We start from the raw sequence: 19,037 nt of genomic DNA, 5'->3' as shown, positions 1-19,037 counted from the left end.
CATCACAGGATAGTGATATATCACAATGCCTGAAATAAGGATGGAGTTATGTAATTTTGTTGTATCTATATGCAGGAGTTGGTAAAGGGACAGCTGAAGGATGAGTGATTTGCTAGGAAATGGATGTTAATTAGAGATAAATCTGCAAAATAAGCAGCATGCAAAAGGGAATGAATTTGAATATATCTGAGAATGGGAAGCCAGTTTTTGAAGAAAATTTGGATTACACTAATTTTGATCTGGTTTGGATGTGTTATAAATTTGAAAATGAATAAAAATTAATTGGCAAAAGAAAAAAAGGATGGTGCTATGGAGAGGTTGGCTTCGTGGTTTTCCCCGCATCGTGATTTTTTTGCATAGCGCTCACACATACAAGCACACACAAAATCATGCATTATTTGCAATATATTGCCAGGTCAAAAGTTATGAAACCGATATCACGATATGGACTTCAAAATGGTTTTGCATAATATACTGATATATCGCCCAGCCCTACTAGACATCCTGGCTATGGTTTGCCTCCATGGACGAAGACAGTAATGTTTCTGGATATCAGTTGCTGGAAGCTGCAGCACGGGAGAGGGCTTTTGGGCTTGAGGGTTTTCTACAGGTTTCCAGGTGGCCCCTGTGAGGAAGATGCTGGACCAGAGCATCTTACCAGCATCCGTTCCCATAAGCGGTCAGCGAGTTTGTGATATCTAGTGGAGCATTCAAAATGCTTCAAGGCTATCAGAGTTGGGAACCAAGGAATTGGACAGTGGGTTGTAAATCTAGTAAGATGAGATAGAAATACTGCTTCTGATACTGTGGGTAGCACACATCTGTCACCACCAGCAGCCATTGACAGCCTTGCCCTCTATGATTTTGCCTAGTGCTATTTATTTCTTTGTCAAATCTCTACCCCACCCTTCCTTCCAAAAGAGCCTGGGGCGGCAAACAACAAGCGATAAAATATTTGAAAAAGAATCCCAGTACAGATGTCGACCAGGAAGAGCTCAGCTTAAAAGGGTTTTGTGTCCCCGACCCCAAAAGAGGAAGGTTTTTGGTAGGTGCTGAAATGACAACAGACTGTCTAATATTTACCAGGAGGAGGAAAATTCAAAAGGTTATTATTATTATTATTATTATTATTATTATTATTATTTATACCCTGCCCTCCCCAGCCAAGGCTGGGCTCAGGGCAGCTAACAAGCAATAATAAAAACAAGCTGAATGAATACAACTTAAAAACAAGATTAAAATACAACATTAAAATATTAAAATGCAACCTCATCACAGGAGGAGAAAGGAAAAGGAAAAAGAAAGAGGGGGAGAGAATCAAATTGGCTCCAAGCCAAAGGCCAGGCGGAACAACTCTGTCTTACAGGCACTGCGGAAAGAAATCAGATCCTGCAGGGCCCTGGTCTCATGAGGCAGAGCGTTCCACCAGGCCGGAGCCAGAGTTGGGAAAGCCCTGGTTCTGGTTCAAGCTAATCTAACTTCCTTAGGGCCCGGGACCACTAGGGTGTTGCTATTTAGGTAGGCGCCACAACGTAAGAAGAGACTGCTGGATCAGGCCATTGGCCCATCTAGTCTGGCATTCTGTTCCTGTTCTTCCAGTGGACCCCCAGATGCCTGTGGAAAACCCCTAGACCAGGGTTCGGCAAGGCTTATTGGCCATGGACCAGATCACTCCCGTGGAGATCGTCCGTGGGCTGGGCCGGTGCAGCGTGATGCCGCAAATCGCATCTACGCATGTCCGCGGTGCCGGAAATCGCTTCTGCACATCCCCTGATGCCAAAAATAATGGCTGCGCAGGCACGATTTTCGGCATCTGGGCATGCGCAGAAGCGATTTCTGGTATCTGCGCATGCGCAGACACAGTTTCCGGCGCTGCTTGGCAAGTCCCAGTGCCGCGCTGCGCCGGTTTAGCACAGCCAAGAGGGCCGTTCGGTTTGGAGGCAACTTGTGGGCCGGTAAAACGGTCTTTGTGGGCCGAATCCAGCCCATGGGCCGCATGTTGCTGACCCCTGCCCTAGACAGAACCCAAGCACAAGAGCACTCTCCCCTTCTGTGGTTTCCAGCAACTGGTATTCAGAAGCCTAGCACCTCGGACAGCAGCCACTGATAGCTTTCTCATCTGTGAATTTGTCTAATCCCCTTCTGAAGACATCCAACCTGGTTGCCATCACTGCCTCCCGTGAGAGTTAGTTCCATAGTTTAACTAGGTGAAAGGTAAAGGTAAAGGACCCCTGGATGGTTAAGTCCAGTCAAAGGCCACTATGGGGTTGCAGTGCGCATCTCACTTTCAGGCCAAGGGAGCCAGCATTTGCCCAGAAACAGCTTTCCGGGTCATGTGGCCAGCATGATGAAACCACTTGTGGCACAACAGAGCACCGTGATGGAAACCAGAGCACACGGAAACACCATTTACCTTCCTTCCACAGCGGTACCTACTTATCTACTTGCACTGGTGTGCTTTCGAACTGCTAGGTTGGCAGGAGCAGGAACCGAGCAACGGGAGCTCACTCCATCATGGGGATTCGAACCGCCGATCTTCTGATCAGCAAGCCCAAGAGGCTCAGTGGTTTAGACCACAGCACCAACCTGCATCTGCACTGCATGAAGAAGGACTTCCTTTTAACTTTTAACTGGTATGGCCCACAGAGGACCTTAAGGTCCATGAATAACCAGAGTTTAGAGGTCCTGGGCCCTAAGGAAGTCAGACTTTCCTCTACCAGGGCCAGGGCCTTTTCAGTCATAGCTGACCTGGTGGAATGCTCTGTCCCATGAGACCAGGGTCCTTCAGGATTTAACCTCCTTCCGTCGGGCCTGTAAGACAGAGCTATTCCGCCTGGCCTTTAATTTGAATTCAGCCTGATCTTTTATTTCCCTTCTCTTCCTTCCCCCTCCCCTTTTATGAAGATCACCCACTCTGAGACCCCACAGCTAATTCTCCCCTGGCCTCCTCGTTGGCCCATGTAGGACCAATTCAGCCAGCTAGCCCTGGGGATTATTTAATTGATTTTTGATTTTTATTGTTATTCATGTTTTTATACTGTAATATATGCTGCTTTTATAATTAAATATTTAAAAGTGTTTTAAATTTGTTGTTAGCCACCCTCAGCCTGGTTTTTGAACTGGGAAGGGCGGGGAATAAATAAATAAAATTATTATTATTATTATTATTATTATTATTATTATTATTATTAACTATCCTGAATCTTCAAACTTTCAGCTTTATCGGATGTCCCCCAATACCTGCAGACAGCTGAACTAGCCTGAAAGCCTCTCTGGTTATGCAGCCTAGATCTGCTTGAACTCACATCCTCAGCAGCTCGGCTGGGTATTCCTCTCCCCTCCTCCTCGCCCTCAAGATCAGGTGTATCAAACGCCAGCCTTGATGCCTTTGGAGCATCCAGATGGCCAGAGAACATTGCTCCTTCTTGCCCACCCTCGGCACGCCTGCCGTCCTTTTCCAACAACGCTTCGGCAGAGAGATCAGCCCACCTTTTTGGCTGTGAGAAATGTTCTCCATTAACAAGGCCTGGCAAAGTTCAAGGCCTTCATTGTGCCAGCTCACAGAGTGTGCGGCCCCCGGGCAGATGGCAGGGGAAAGGTGTGGAGCCACTGTGTGCTTAGCAAAGCGGTTTTTGCTTTTAAAATGCACACACACCACAACCCACATATGACCAGGTGTTCAAGGGGGAAGGCATAAGAACCTGAGACGAGCTTGCTGGATCCAGCCTATGGACTAGTCTAGCATCCTGTTCTTACAGTGGCCAACCAGATGCCTCTTCTGGGAAACCTGTAAGCAGGATTTGAGCTCTTTCCCCTCCTGAGGTTTCCAGCAACTGGTGTTCAGAGGCATTGCTGCCTCTGACCGTGGAGGATGAGCACAGCCATTCTGGCTAAAGGTAAAGGGACCCCTGACCGTTAGGTCCAGTTGTGGCCGACTCTGGGGCTGCGGCGCTCATCTCGCTTTATTGGCTGAGGGAGCCAGCGTACAGCTTCCAGGTCATGTGGCCAGCATGACTAAGCCGCTTTCTGGCGAACCAGAGCAGTGCCGTTTACCTTCCCACCGGAGTGGTACCTATTTATCTACTTGCACTTTGACGTGCTTTCGAACTGCTAGGTTGGCAGGAGCAGGGACTGAGCAATGGGAACTCACCCCGTCACGGGGATTCGAACCGCCAACCTTATGATCAGCAAGTCCTAGGCTCTGTGGTTTAACCCACAGCGCCACCCGCATCCCATGCCATTCTGTCCCATTCTGCGTCCCATTCTGGCTAGTAGCCATCAAAAGCTTTGGTGTCCGTCACTGCCTCCTGTGGAAGCGAATTACACAGGAACTCAGCAGCTTGGAGAAAAAGGTGGGATAGAAGTGCAATAGATATAGGACACAATATAGATTTTAACCTCTGGGGAAAACTCTGGAATAGCGACTTGAAGTTTACAGTGTGCTATTCTTTGAAGGTGAATGACTTGAAAATGATTTGCAGATGGTATTTAACTCCGAGTGGCTTTGTTAAGATGCATAAGACTGAATCAGATAAGTGCTGGAGATGCAAAGAGGTGGAGGGAACGTTCCTTTGCATGTGGTGGACTTGTAAAAGGGTAAAAGAGTACAGTGGTAATAACAATAATAATTTTATTATTTCTACCCCGCCCATCTGGCTGGGCTTCCCCAGCCACTCTGGGCAGCTTCCAACAAAATATTAAAATACAGTAATGCATCAAACATTACAAGCTTCCCTAAACAGGGCTGCCTTCAGATGGTACCTCCGGTTACGAACTTAATTCGTTCCGGAGGTCCATTCTTAAGCCGAAACCATTCTTAACATGAGGTGCGCTTTCGCTAATGGGGCCTCCCGCTGCTGCCGCTCCACCGGCGTTTGATTTCTGTTCTCATCCTGGGGCAAAGTTCGCAACTAGGGGCATCTACTTCCAGGTAAGTGGAGCTCGCTACCTGAAGCATTCATAAGGAGGACGGTATGTAACCCAAGGTTCCACTGTACTGGGAAATGATCCATAACGAATTGAAAAAAAAGTTTCAAAGTACTTCCCCCCCCCCAAAAAAAAAACAGAGTACTTTCGTTTGGGGATAATTCAAGTTGAAATTCCCAGGTGTCAAAAAAGGTTATTTATGTATGCCCTTGTTCTGTTAGCCCCAAAATGGAAAATGAGTGAGGTCCCAACCAAAGAAGAATGGCAACTTAAGCTGACAGAATATGTACAACCTGCAGACTTCACATATAGAATAAGAGAACAAGAAGAACATACGTTTAAAGAAGACTGGAAAGCGTTTATTGAATATATGGGAAATAATTGTGTACAGCTGAAAACGCTGGTAGCATTAAGATAAATTCAAGAGTGTAAATAAGTTTTGATGGATGCAATAATGGAATGCCGATTGGTATAGTTTTTGTAAAATATGCAGGGATTTGTGATATGTAAAATGAACCACGGAAAGAGAAGAAGGGAAGTCATTGATATTTTATGGATGAGTAAAATGAGTATTTTAAATTGCAAAAAAGAAAATTTAATAAAAATTATATGTGTGTGTGTGTGTGTGTGTGTGTAATAAATAAATATTAGAAGCTGTGTGTAATGCTAGTAAACCCACTGATGCTAGCAAACATGACAAGCTTAGGTTCATTAAGTTAAAGGGGTCTACTCTGAGTAGGACTTCAGCCTCCGCCAGTGTGACCACGTCCCAGTGTGAGGTAGTTGGTTTTTAATATTTCATCGTAAGTCGCCCAGGGAATGTTTATGGATGGGCTGACCGTATCAGTCTGAATAATAATAATGCAGGGAGCAGTGTCTCATATTCCGAGGGCAGGATGAAGACCTTTGCTCTTCACAAGGCTCTTACTGAGTAAAAGCCAGGCAAGGGGTGCATCAGGTGAAAAAACCATACAATGAACTATTCATGGGCAGTGGATGCCAGGGCCGCTGTTCAACATTAATTGGCTCACCGGACCCCAAACAAACGTCTATCAAAACCCATTATTCAGCGTCCAACAGAGCAGGGGTGGAAAAACAGTGCTGCCCCCAGGTCTCCCCATCTGGCCCATGGCTTCCCTGGCTCTCCCGCTCCTACTCATTATCCAGCACCGGAATACGTCTTGGAATAAAACCTCCCATCAAAAACAAAAGGAGCTTCTGCCAGCCTAACTGAAATATGTGAAGATTTGGGGGCTGTTTATGGTCGAGGAGGGAAAGGTTAACACCTCCACTCAAAACCAGACCCATTTAGGCTTCCCCCCACCCAACACAGAAACATTCAGACACACCTTTTACTGTTTCAATGGAAGGCTATTTCTAAGCCTTATTTACTCCCCCAATGTCAAAAGTGTGGCATTTACTGAAACTGTGGAGTAACAGCACCTTTTTCTTTAAAAAGAAAAGAAAAAAGGAACTGGTTGTATTTAATTAATGGTAGATTCAGTGCTTTTTTTTCTGGGGGGATGCAGGGGTACACATACCCCTAAACATTTTGTGAATGTTTTGTCCATTTACTGTATTTATTTTCCTCGATTTGAACTATAAAATGGTGATTTTCTTGAGTCAAAATGAGAGTACAGTGGTACCTCGGGTTACAGATGCTTCAGGTTACAGACTCCGCTAACCCAGAAATAGTACCTCAGGTTAATAACTGTGCTTCAGGATGAGAACAGAAATCACACGCCAGTGGCGTGGTGGCAGCAGGAGGCCCCATTAGCTAAAGTGGTACCTCAGGTTAAGAACAGTTCCAGGTTAAAAACAGACCTCCGGAACGAATTAAGTTCTTAACCCGAAGTACCACTGTACCCCTAAACATTTTTATTTTTATTTTAGAAAAAAGCACTGGGTAGATCAGGCTTCCTCAACCTTGGCCCTCCAGATGTTTTGAGACTACACTTCCCATCATCCCTGGCCACTGGTCCTGCTAGCTAGGGATCATGGGAGTTGCAGGCCAAAAACATCTGGAGGGCTGGGGTTGAGGAAGCCTGGGGTAGATCCATGGAAATTAAACTATGGAACTCACTGCCACAAGAGGCAGCGGCGACCACTGTCAACGGCTTTAAAAGAGCATTAGACAAATTCATGGAGGAAAGGGCTATCAATGGAAACTAGCCGTGATGACCATTGCTCTGACTCCACAGTTGGAGGTAGTGATGCTTCTGAATACCTATTGCTGGAAACCACAGGAGGGAAGAGGGCTTTTGTGCTGGTGTCCCGCTTGTGGGTTGGCCCCTGTGAGATCAGGATACGGGACTAGATGGGCCTAAGTTAAGGGTGCCAATAAACTTCAATGGGTCTTGTTATAAGAAAAACTGCTCCCTTTCCCTTATGGGGTATTCTGGAGCACGTATAGAGTCCTTAAGTGGGTTCCCTATCAGTAGGAGGAAACAGAGGCCAACCAAAGTACAGTGGTACCTCAGGTTACATACGCTTCAGATTACAGACTCCGCTAACCCAGAAATAATGCTTCAGGTTAAGAACTTTGCTTCAGGATAAGAACAGAAATCGTGCTCCGGCGGTACGGCGGCAGCAGGAGGCCTCATTAGCTAAAGTGGTGCTTCAGGTTAAGAACAGTTTCAGGTTAAGAATGGACCTCCAGAACGAATTAAGTTCTTAACCTGAGGTACCACTGTATATTGAGAAGCAAAGTGGCTAGTAAGCCTGATTTTTATTCAAGGAACTGTTGCAACAGGGTCCTCACTCACCACAAGCAGGAGGGAGGAGAACCCTGAACAATGGTGTGAAAGCCTTTATATAGACTTTTGAAATTGCTCACCCTGTAGCCCTACCACCCCCCCAAAAAATCATACATACATCACAGAAGGAGGCAGTCGCCAGCAGAAATTCTGCCTGCCTGACAACGGTCACTGATTGCATTATCTGGGCAGTCTGCAGGGGCAGAGAAAGGGGGTGCGGTGGGGGTGGGTCGCCCCAGGTGTCACCACTGAGGGGGTGACAAAATGGCGGGTGGCACACACCGTGGTGCCTGCAGCATGCCTGAGCCACGCGTCTCTCCTGGAAGTGACGCAGTGACTTGGGCACCCGCAGGCTCCACGATGCCCCAAACAGTCCGCCCGCTGCCTCCCCCCCAGCTGTAGGGTGGCTGAGTGGGAGGAGGCAGGCAGACTCCTTGGAGGCCCCACAGAGCGTGCTGCCCCAGCTGGCCCCACCCCTGGCGCAGGGCACACATGCCGCCCCAGGCGCCCGGTCGGTTTGCTCTGCCACTGGCAGTCTGGCCATTCTTCTGTGATGGTTAATACTTTAGTTCCTGAATCCAGGTCACAGGCTCACCCTATTCATACACAAATACGCCCTTAAGATAGGATTTGCAAGCAAATAGGCAATGGGAAGGCTTTCCCCATTTGCCTCCCTTACTGCAGAGGAATATTTGAGGTCATTGGGAGAGTCAAAATGGCTTCAGGATTGCTCTCGCATCCGATTTCAGACACATGGTTCATATATTTAGGTATGTGTGCATCTATGAATATTTATTCTATATTTGAGACCTTAAAATTCTTATAACAGTCTACTGTGAGCATTACAACCTGTAGTATATGATACCAGGTGTGTGGGTGGGCTTGTGGGAAATAATTTCATAGGCTAAATTAGGGTCTCTCACTCCTAACTAGACCCATGGCCTTGTGTTCTCCACCACCGGTGTAGGAGTTTGAGAGATCCCACGTTCAGATCTCGCACTGAGCCACGAAGCTCACTGGATGGCCATTGGCCAATCTGTCTCTGTTTACCTCCTAGAGCTGTTGTGAGGACAAAACAGAGAGGAGGAGAACGACTCAAGCTGCCTTCAGCTCCAAACTGGCATTCCACAGTTCTACAAAAGCCAGGAAAATAAATATGTAGATACCACTTCATTTCTCCCCAAAGAACAGCTCCGATTGTTCCCTAGTATTTTAGGCACATGGATAATTAATCTGAAAGGGACAATTCTCTCTCTGTTTTTTAAGATGCTGGCAGTGAAATCTATTTGATCTCATTTGCTGTCGATACATCCTACATTCGCTGAAACACTTCAGGGAAGCTTCCACAGTAAAAGCCACTTCTATTTTCAGTACTTAATTTAGCCTTGCCTGTGCATTTCTAAAAAGGGGGAATTTTTTGCTTTCTTGAAAAAGCAACCCTTACCCACAGATCCTTCCTAATAAAAGCAGCCAAATAAAAGAAATTACATGCTTCTTGTTTTGACAGAATGAATCTATCATTAATATTTTCTAGCAAAGAATTCCAAGCTACAAGTTTTTTAAAATCACTGAACACACTGGCTGGCAGCAAGTCCTCTGGGTTTCAAGCAGGGAATGTCTCCTAGCCCTACCTGGAAATGCGGGCAGCCAGCCATCCGATCTATGTTTAAAAGCCCCCAATGAAGGAGTCCCCCACCTTGGTCCAAAGTCCTGCTGGATCAAGCCAAAGGCCCATCTAGTCCAGCTTCCTGGTCTCTCAGTGGTCAACCAGCTGCCCCAATGGGAAGCCCACAAGCAAGACCTTAGTGCCACAGTTGGAGCTCATCCAGACTTCAATTTGTGTCACATTTCTAGGCAGAGGTCTGCACTTCAAAGCTCTCTGTCTGAACATTCAGTTGAAGCATTTTTCACTCTTGTGTTTTCCTTGCCAAAATCCACTCTTTGCTGCTGAATCGGAGCAAACAGCAATCCCTGAATTGTCATTTGCTCCGACTCGGCAGCGAAGAGCAGGTTTTCACAGGGAAAGCACTGGGGCAAAAAAAGTGCTCGGAGAAGGTGCTTTAAAGGGCAAACCTGTACCTAGAAAGCAGGGGGGGAAAGGCAAGAGTGGGTAAACCCCACCTGTGGTTTTCAGCAACCGGCATTCAGAAGCTCACTGCCTCCGATGGTAGAGAGGCAACACAGCCCTTGTGGCTGGTAGGCACTGATAGCCTTACCCTCTTCCATGATTTTTAAAGCCATCCATGTTTGTGCCCCTCGCTGCCTCTTGTATTGCTATCTACCTGGATAATATCTCACAATCGCTCCCTGTGGATTGGGCAGACTCGGCAAGGATGGTTTCATTTAACAGCTCACAACTAACAGCTTCGTGGAACCTTCACCTTCAGAGTCAGCCTACCCCCAAAGGCCAGGTCCTGCCCAGACAAAGGAGAGAAAGCTATCCTCATCTTGCTTTCGTTCAAAGCCTCCTGGAGTCATCCATCGGAAATTAGATGCTGGTCCTAGATCGGCAGCGGGGAAACGGAGCGTGTTTGATCTAGGAAGGTTCTTCTTTTATGTTCCTAAATTTGTACTCTGGGCATGTCTTCAAAAGCAAAGGAGATTGTTCCAAGCCTTGCTTTGTTCTTCCCCCTCTGCAGCTCAGAGTTATCTGAAGTCAAGCTTCTCCCTAGCTCACCTTCCACCTCCTGGTCAAATGCCAATAGAGAGACACAAACTCTGCTTTCCAAAACTCCATGCATATTTTAAGGGTCATTCTGGATATCTTAAGGACCACCTGATCCCTTATATCCTTGAACCATCAGTGAGATCTTTGAATGAGGCCAGATTCGCACCACACATTTTAAGTGTGACAATACCACTTCAAACAGTCATGCCTTACCCCCAAACAATTCTGGGTGCTGTCATTTGTTAAGGGTGCTGAGAGCTGCTAGGAAGAACCCCTCCCATTCCCTGAGCTAGAATTCCCAGAACGGTTTAACAATTAATCCATCTTCCCAGGGATCTCTGGGAACTGTAGCTCTGGGAGAGGAATAAATGCCTCGTTGGACAGTGTTCTCGAAGCTACCAACATGAGTTTGACCAAACTGCAGGAGGCAGTGGAATATAGGAGTGCCTGGCGTGCTCTGGTCCATGGGGTCACGAAGAGTCAGACACGACTAAATGACTAAACAACAACAACAACAACAACAACAACAACCCTCAGGACCCTTTACAAACTACAGTTCCCAGGGTGGTTTGGAGGGGTGAGGAGAAGTCATGACTGTTTAAATAGGTATGGTAGTGGTTTAAATGCATGGTGCAGACAGGGCCTTATAAACAACATTCTGGATGGGATTGTTCATTAAACTGGTCTGGGAGTTGTAGCTCAGGGGAGGGAACAGGGAGTCTCTTAACAACTCTCAGCACCCCTAACAAACAACAGTTCCCAGAATGCTTTTTGGGGAGACGTGCCTGTTTAAAGTGTCATCATAGCACTTTAAATGTATGGTGTAATGTAGCTGGGGTCTCCGTTTCTGCCCCCCTGTGGGTCAGCCGCACGACTTGCAACTACCAGAAGCCATGCATTCGGTGTATTGGGCTCAAGCCTGTGGAACTCCCTCCCACTTGAGATTAGACAGGCACGCTCTTCTGCTTAGCTTTCGGCGCGCAACAAAGGCTTTCTCATTCCAGCAGGCATTTTAAAGTAGTGTCTGGTTTTACCGCGACTTTTTATTTCCTTTTTATCCTCTGCGGGGTTCATATTTACAGGCGCAGCTGAGACATGCTGATGATTACGCCATATTTAAATAAATAATAGCACAAACCTAGATGGAAGCCTAGCAACTGAAGTCACTATTGCCTAGAAAAGGCTGGGAGAAAGAGAATGAGAGTGAGAAAAGGGAGATTGATTTTCTTCGTCTTTTATCATACCGGGAAGCTTGTCATCAAATCTGGCTTTCTGCCTCGGAAGCGGAGGAATACAAATGGATGGACTGAAAAACTAGAATTCTTACGGGGGGGGGTGGAGAAGGGTTGACAGAGGCAGTGAGAGAGGACAGCACTGGAGTCCTGATGTGCGTTCCTTCCCACATAATCAAGAAAAAACAAGTTACACATATTTCGCTTTAAGTAGGGCAACCTCTCAACCGGCAAATTCCGCCCCAGAGTCAGTGATACAGGGAATTTTCTAGGGAATTTCCTCCCCCGGACTTTCCTTCCCACCCCCAACCCCCGTGGAATTTTATTTCCACTTATGAACTATTTATAGTTATGAACTATAAATAAATACATATATTTCTAAATAAATCCTCCAGGAATTTGTCTAATCCTCTCTTAAAGCCATCCAAGTTGGCAGCTATCCCTGCTTCTCGTGGGAGCAAGTACCACAGCTTAAATATCCGCTGTGTGAAGGAGGACTTTCTCTTATCCGTCCCGAGTCTTCCAACATTAGCAGAGGTGATCACTTTTTAATCACAGGTATTTGCCGTATAATTTATGCAGGCTCGTAACGGGGAGGTGGGCAAGGTGAGTAATTAAGCACAGGCTTCGGGAGGAAAAACCAGACGGGAGAATTTTCATAATGAAGAAAGGGGATATTGGGGCTGATCCTACGGTTACAGCTTTTAGGAAGCTCTAAACTGGGAGCGCAGGAACATAGATGGGTAGGTGCTGTGGGTGAAGGACCTGTGGTTAGATTTGCAATGCTGAGCTCATTAGGATAACTGAGAAGAACACACACAACACCTTTCCTTTCAAGAAGGAATACCAAGTGGGTCGTGGAACCGATAAAAGCCGGCAGCAAGATAACAAGAATAAAAATCAAGTTGCAAAAATAGAACTACCCATAATTGAAAGAGATCTTATTGAACATAAACAGCTGCATTGCAACACCCGTAATTAAAAGATGTAATAGGCGAGCCTATGAACACAGAATAACAAAACAGCAATCAGAGCAGGAGACTCAAGCCAGATCAGAGAAAGGTTTGTCAAAGCAGGTGTATCCTTGCAGCATGCCGGTACTGATGGGGCCGCTCATATTTCAACGGTGAGGGCATTCCACAACACTGGCACTACTAGGGAAAAAAAGCCACTTTCAAGTTACCGCAAGCTGATAATCACCAGGCACTGGCAAACGTAACTGGGTTGCATTTCTTTATCTTAATGCCTTTATGGGCCAGACGGTCAATTCGTGTTGCACACAAACACACACTCCTGCAAGCAAGCCGAGTTTGATTCCGATGGCAGGGAAGATAAGGGGAGACCCAACAGTAGCTTTCAAATGGGTGAATGGCTGCCACACAGAGCATGGGAAGCTTATACCGAAATCAAACCACGGTCCCACCTAGCTCAGTACTGTCCACACTGATTGGCAGCAGCACTCCAGGGTTCCGACAGGGGCTTCCCCAGCCCTAGTGAAGGACGGAACCTGTGAGCTTTTGCGTGCAAAGCAGGTGATCTACTGCTGAGATCCCCACCGGAAAGAAAATAAGATTCCAGTCATCATGGTTCTGATGGGATTACTTGGACAGGGACAAATGAAGCTAGCTGCCTGATACAGAATCAGACCACTGGTCCAAAGAGCTTGGTATTGTCTACACTGACTGGCAACAGCTCTCCAAGGGTTTCAGGCAGCTTTCTGTGTTCGTACAACTTGCACATCACCTGCCACTCCACTTTCTCTGTGGGAAACCACAAACATAGACAGACACCCAAGCAGGACGATGTCTAGAGCGAGCTGGGGTGGAAAGGGAAACCACAACTAATCCCACTGTCACCCAAGGGATGCTGCCTTATCTCAAGTCAAGACAATTAGCCCATCTAGTAAGAGCTGTTCGACAGTGGAAAGGACTCCCTCAGGAGACGGTGGACTCTCCTTCCTTGGTGGTTTTTAAGCAGAGGTTGGATGGCCACCTGTCATGGATGCTTTAGCTGAGATCCCTGCATTTCAGGGGGTTGGACTAGATGGCCCTTGGGGTCCCTTTCAACTCTACAGTCCTATGATTCTAGTTCCATGCTGTCAATACTGACCAGCAGAAGCTCTCCAGCCTTTTTTGTAATCTCCCCAGCCCTGCGCAGAAGCTGAATCTGGGGCCTCCCCCCCACATGCAAAACGTGTTTTCCTAACACTGAGCTCAGACCCTTTTCCTTCAAAATAACACAAGGTTCTAGTCCTCATCGACTCAGAAACAAAGGAGGCTGCCTTATGTACTCTTGGCATATCAGTGGTATACAAAATAATAATAATAATAATAATAATAATAATAATAATAATAATAATGAATGAGACCCAATGGTCCATCAAGCTTTGCACTGCTCACTCCAGGACCAATTTCAAACAGTTTTCTCCAGAACTAACTGGAGATGCCAGGGATCAAACCTGGGGACATCCTGCACGCAGAGCGGTTCCTCTCCCCCTGAGCCATGGCTGGATCAGGCTACCTTGCCACCTATCTCTTTATATCCTCCCCGCTTTCCACAGCTACCAACCAGACGCTTCTGGGAAGACTATAAGCAGAAGGTGAAGGCAACAGCGATCTGCTAGCCAGGCTCCACATCATCAAACATATGCCAGTGAAACGTCCACACTTCATAAAACGTATTTGCTCGGTTCAGAGTCTTTAAATAAAGCAAGCAGGTGACAGCTTTTAACCGGCGTCGGCACATAGGAAGTACAACAGATCAGACCACTGGTCCATTTAGCTCAGGACTGTCTGCCCTGACTGGCCATGGCTCTCCAGGTTTTCAGAGAGGGGACAATCTCAGCGCTACCTGGAGATTCCAGGGATTGAACCTGCAACCTTCTGCATGCAAAGCAGATGCTCTACCACTGAGCTATGGTCTTCTTCTGCAGGAGAGCCCTATTGGGAACTGGGGAAGTGACCCCCCCCATTTAATGAGCTTCTAATTGAGGAGTGCCGTTCTTCATGTTACTGAAAGCTTTGAATTAGTGGTCCTTTGCCTCCCTTGGGACACCCTCTCCCCACCAGTGCTGTTTCACGCATCTTCATTTTTCCTCCACCTCTCGCTTTACTCCCAAAAGTTGTTGTTTTTTAAATATCAAGTTTGATTCCTACCTCTTGGTTGGACACAGGATCACTTTTGTTTAGCTGAAGCTGGCAGAAGATGGCAAGGGAAAAACTTCTCTTCTCAGCAGAAGCTGGGGTAGTGGGGGGGGTGTGCCGCAAACAACCTCCCACAAAGCACACACACCACAACACTGTTTTGAGCCAGGATCAGGGCACCAGCCTCCTTCCTCCCTCTAGAGCAGGGTCAAGGTGCCAGAAAAATTTAATCTCTAGGCAAATATCAAGGGGATCCCAGAAGGCACACCCCACTAATAAACAAACAAAACCCTTAGCAAGCAAAACACTCCTTTTTAAAGTATGGGGACACTTAGAATCACAGAAAGCAGGATAACCTTAATGCCTCACAAGCATTAGGCTATAATTCTCCACTCCCAGCATAGCTACAGTGTAGAAAACACATTGACACCCCCCAAAAAAACAACCCGTAGACAATGACAAAAAACCCTTGGCCACAGATTTGAGGCAAGACCTCTGATTTTATATTATGCTTTTGAATTTTTGTAAGTCGCTTGAAGGTTCCTTATATTGCATTGCGAGTAAGAATTCAAAATAATAATAACCTCCAATGCAGACTCAGGATAAACCACCCGCCCTCCAGCTGCGAAGACTTAGGAACGCCAGTTAGGACTTGGGTATCAATGGATACCACTAATGGGCACACACAAACACCCCTTCTCTCTCCCCAGCTAAAATACAGGAAGCTTGCTCACTCTCTAGGAACAGGTATATAGCCTAGCCTGCCGCCCTCGCCCCCCCAAAATACATAGGGCATAAATTCAGCCAGGGAAATCTGCCTCTCAGTCCCCACCAGCAAACCGATCTCCACTACAATCGCTGGCACAGAAGCGGGCAACAAATAAAAAAGCACCCACCTCCCACAAAGTAATTATAATAAATCTGAAGGCACTCCGTTGCAGAGCACGACCAGAGACCGCTACCTCTTTAGTGCTGGTGTGAGGGCGCTCAAGGGACCACTCCCTCATGCAAAGGAGAGGTGGGGAGACACCACGGGACAAAGGCGCCTTCCCCCAGCACGGCCAGGGCGCGCGTAGGCAAGTCAGGCAGCCACCCACCCGCGCTCCTCTCTCCAAGCGCCACGCCGGGAAGCAGCGCCCAGCTCACAAGCTTCCACCGGCTCTTGTCGCAGCTTTTTATACTCCGCCTCGGCTGCTCGGCTTCCGAGAACCCTGGCCTCTACCAACGCCTCGCCTGCAGGAGGGGAGGCAGAAGGGGCTCCGAACCCCTTCCCGAATTGTGCGCCTCCTGCGCCCGGCTCGCCTCCAGCTTCTCCAAATTGGAGAGCTTCGCGCGTAAGGGGGATGGAGGTGGGGGTGTATTTCATTTACGCACGACCCCCGCCTCCCCCTGCGAGGACGGGCGCGATGGTATGGCCTTTTGAGCGGGAGGGAGGAGGAGGAGCCCTCGGCGTGGAGGGGGAAAGGGGGAGAAGAAGGGGGAGAAAGCGGGGGGGGGGGGAACGGGTCTTTGTATAGTAGAGGTAAAATGCTTTTCGACAGTGGCTGTGGTCATACAGATGTTGCCGAACTACAATTCCCATCATCCCTTACTGGGGCTGATTCATTATTTTATTTATTGCTTTTCTATCCCACCTTTTTTTTCCAAGGAGCTCAGGGCAGTTGAACAATCCTTCCCCCCACATTTAATCTCCGCCACAACCCTGTGACGTACTGAGGCTGAGAGACAGTGACTGGCCCAAAGTCACCTAGTGAGCCTCATGGCCGAATGGGGATTTGAACTCTGGTCTCCCAGGTCGAGTCCTAGTCTGGCATTCTAACCACTACACCACACGCGCTTTCTATGGAAGTTAGAGTTCAACCTGGAGGGCCACGAATGCCTGCACGACCCTGTTCTGTGTTCGGTAGTTCGAGTTTCAGTACCTAGGACAGCTCCGAGCACGTCACTTTTCCTAGTCATTTCTGCATATGGCGATTGAACCTGGGCTCTGCCACTCATGCTAGACCTCCTGTGATCTTCAGAAGAAGATCCTTTTCCTATGCTGGGGAGTCTGTGGCCTTCCAGATGCCGCTGGACTCCAACTCCCATCCTCCTTGGCTATTGGGACCAATGGGAGTTGGAGTCCAATGAGACCATTCTGGAGGACCACACAGGTTCTCAACCTCTGCTCTGCATGCTTCTTTAGAATCCCTATGGATCTCTAAGGCTTGCATCCGAGTAGGCATGCTTAGGTCTCAACCTGCAAGTTAATGCATTGCACAGTTAGATTTTGTATGAGTCAGGGAAAGCTATGCAATGAATATGCCAGACAAGCAGCTTAGTGGCTGCCACAGAGAGAGCCCTTTCCCAAACAACCGTACCCAGCCCTTCTGAGGATGGCAGAATAGGAGTCCTCTCTGCTGATATTAACACACTAAAGCAGCCTTTCTCAACCTTAGAACTGCAGGTGTTGTTGGACTGCAACACCCATCATCCCTAGCTAGCAGTGGTCAGGGATGATGGGAGTTGTAGTCCAACAAAATCTGGGGATCCATGGTTGAGAAAGGCTGCTCCAGAGGTTCTGTAGGCATAGAGGTAGGAGAGGAATGTTCCAGGTTCGAAACCCTGGTGAGTGACTGCTGCCGGTGGACATTTATGGCGGTGTACGTATTTCTCCCGCCCCTCACTTAATCCCCACAACAACCTTGTGAGGTAGGTTAGGTTGAGAGCCACAGTGAATCAATGGGCCTTACAAACTTAGGCTCATAAATTTGAATGCGCCTACTCTCTCAATACAACCCTTTGTCAATGGCAGCTGCAATAAGGCTTAAAAACAGCCTCCTATTGGAACAGGGGTGTGTGTGTGTGTGACAGGGGATGTTAAACCTAAATGCAGCAGATGGGGCTGTTTTTGGCTGGAGCTTTTAACCCTTTCCTCCCCATATGTAAACACCCCTGAAGCACACAAAAGACCGAGCGTACTTGTCCTAGTCTGACACTCTAACCACTACACTACATTGTTCCTGTGGAGGTCTGACCAGAGAAGCATCTGCAGTCATGGACCTTGGGAACTTAGAAAACTCTGGGTTGCCACCCACAAAGTTTTACTTGGCGGTGACGCGTTGAAATAAGTAAAACTAAGTGAGAGCCATCAATTTCAGCGTGCTTACTCTGCATAGGGCAAGCATTGGAGGCAGCCTTCCCTTCTCTCGCCTGCTGGTTTGGGAGGGGGGGTGCATTCCCTGGGGAAGTCAGTGAGGAGATGCCTGCAGTCTATAATCGCCTGATGTATCAGGGCTGCGCAGTGTCAAATGCTGAGTAATGAGAAATTTAATGAAGAGAGATGAGATGAGGATGAGTTTTAAGCTGCAGCGGAGGAGGGTGAGAGAGCGAGAGCAGCCCCCACCCCACCCCCCAGCATCCTTGCATCATTTAGTCCTCCTGGTAAACCAGCCGGCATGCAGCCTGTCCTCTGACTCAGACACCACTTGCTCCGGCTCTGGAAATCATGTGAATCTTGAGTCATATGTTTGATTAAATATATAGAGACAAGTGGCAGGGCGAAAAAAGGCTGGAAGGCGATTGTGGGAAACATTCCCCAGGGCCTAGGGACATGAGGGTGTGGGGAGTGAATAAGGGGGAGTGGGCTTTGTCAAGGAGTAAGGGGAAAGAGGGATGCGGGTGGCGCTGTGGGTTAAACCACAGAGCCTAGGACTTGCCAGTCCGAAGGTCGGCGGTTCGAATCCCCACGATGGGGTGAGCTCCCGTTGCTCGGTCCCTGCTCCTGCCAACCTAGCAGTTCAAAAGCACATAAAAGTGCAAGTAGATAAATAGGTACCACTCTGGCGGGAAGGTAAACAGCATTTCCGTGCGCTGCTCTGGTTTGCCAGAAGTGGCTTGGTCATGCTGGCCACATGACCTGGAAGCTGTATGCCAGCTCCTTCGGCCAATAAAGCGAGATGAGCACCACAACCCCAGAGTCGGTCATGACTGGACCTAATGGTCAGGGGTCCCTTTACCTTTACCTTAAGGGGGAAAGAGAGTCCTCAGGAAGGGGGTTGTTGAGCAAAATGAGGAGGGACATCAGCCTCACGTATGTCCAAGAGACAGGAAGCAGTTGGGACAAAATCTCACACAGGACTAGCAACATTGGAGGCCCTACAGAACCTCCCAGGTGCCAAGATAAGCAGAGAGAACCCTCTTGGCAGTTCCTCTGCCCTCAGAGGCTTGGAGAAGGGGATGGCCTTCTCTGGGGTAGCCCCTAATCTGTGGAACCCCCTCCCAACAGAGATGTATCTGGCATCTTCATTCTGGCAAATGCTGAAGACGCACC

General features: G+C 47.8%; 1 protein-coding gene across 2 annotated transcripts in view; it reads right to left on the bottom strand.

The window, feature by feature from the left end:
- Nucleotides 1-15,950, bottom strand: part of DISP3 (dispatched RND transporter family member 3) — an 84,858-nt gene extending 68,908 nt beyond the window's left edge. The window contains exon 1 of one of the 2 annotated variants that reach the window (XM_081017929.1): nucleotides 15,688-15,950. In XM_081017929.1, the coding sequence (XP_080874055.1) occupies nucleotides 15,688-15,732 (45 nt within the window). In that variant the 5' untranslated portion in view covers nucleotides 15,733-15,950. The other variant, XM_081017930.1, reaches the window with a different exon arrangement.
- Nucleotides 15,951-19,037: the final 3,087 nt, after the last annotated feature.

The sequence above is a fragment of the Podarcis pityusensis genome (assembly GCF_964106645.2).
Source record: "Podarcis pityusensis genome assembly, chromosome: 8".
In the NCBI taxonomy this organism is placed as follows: Eukaryota; Metazoa; Chordata; class Lepidosauria; order Squamata; family Lacertidae; genus Podarcis; species Podarcis pityusensis.
Note: the sequence above shows the minus strand (reverse complement) of the source record. Positions and strands in the feature narration are given on the sequence as shown.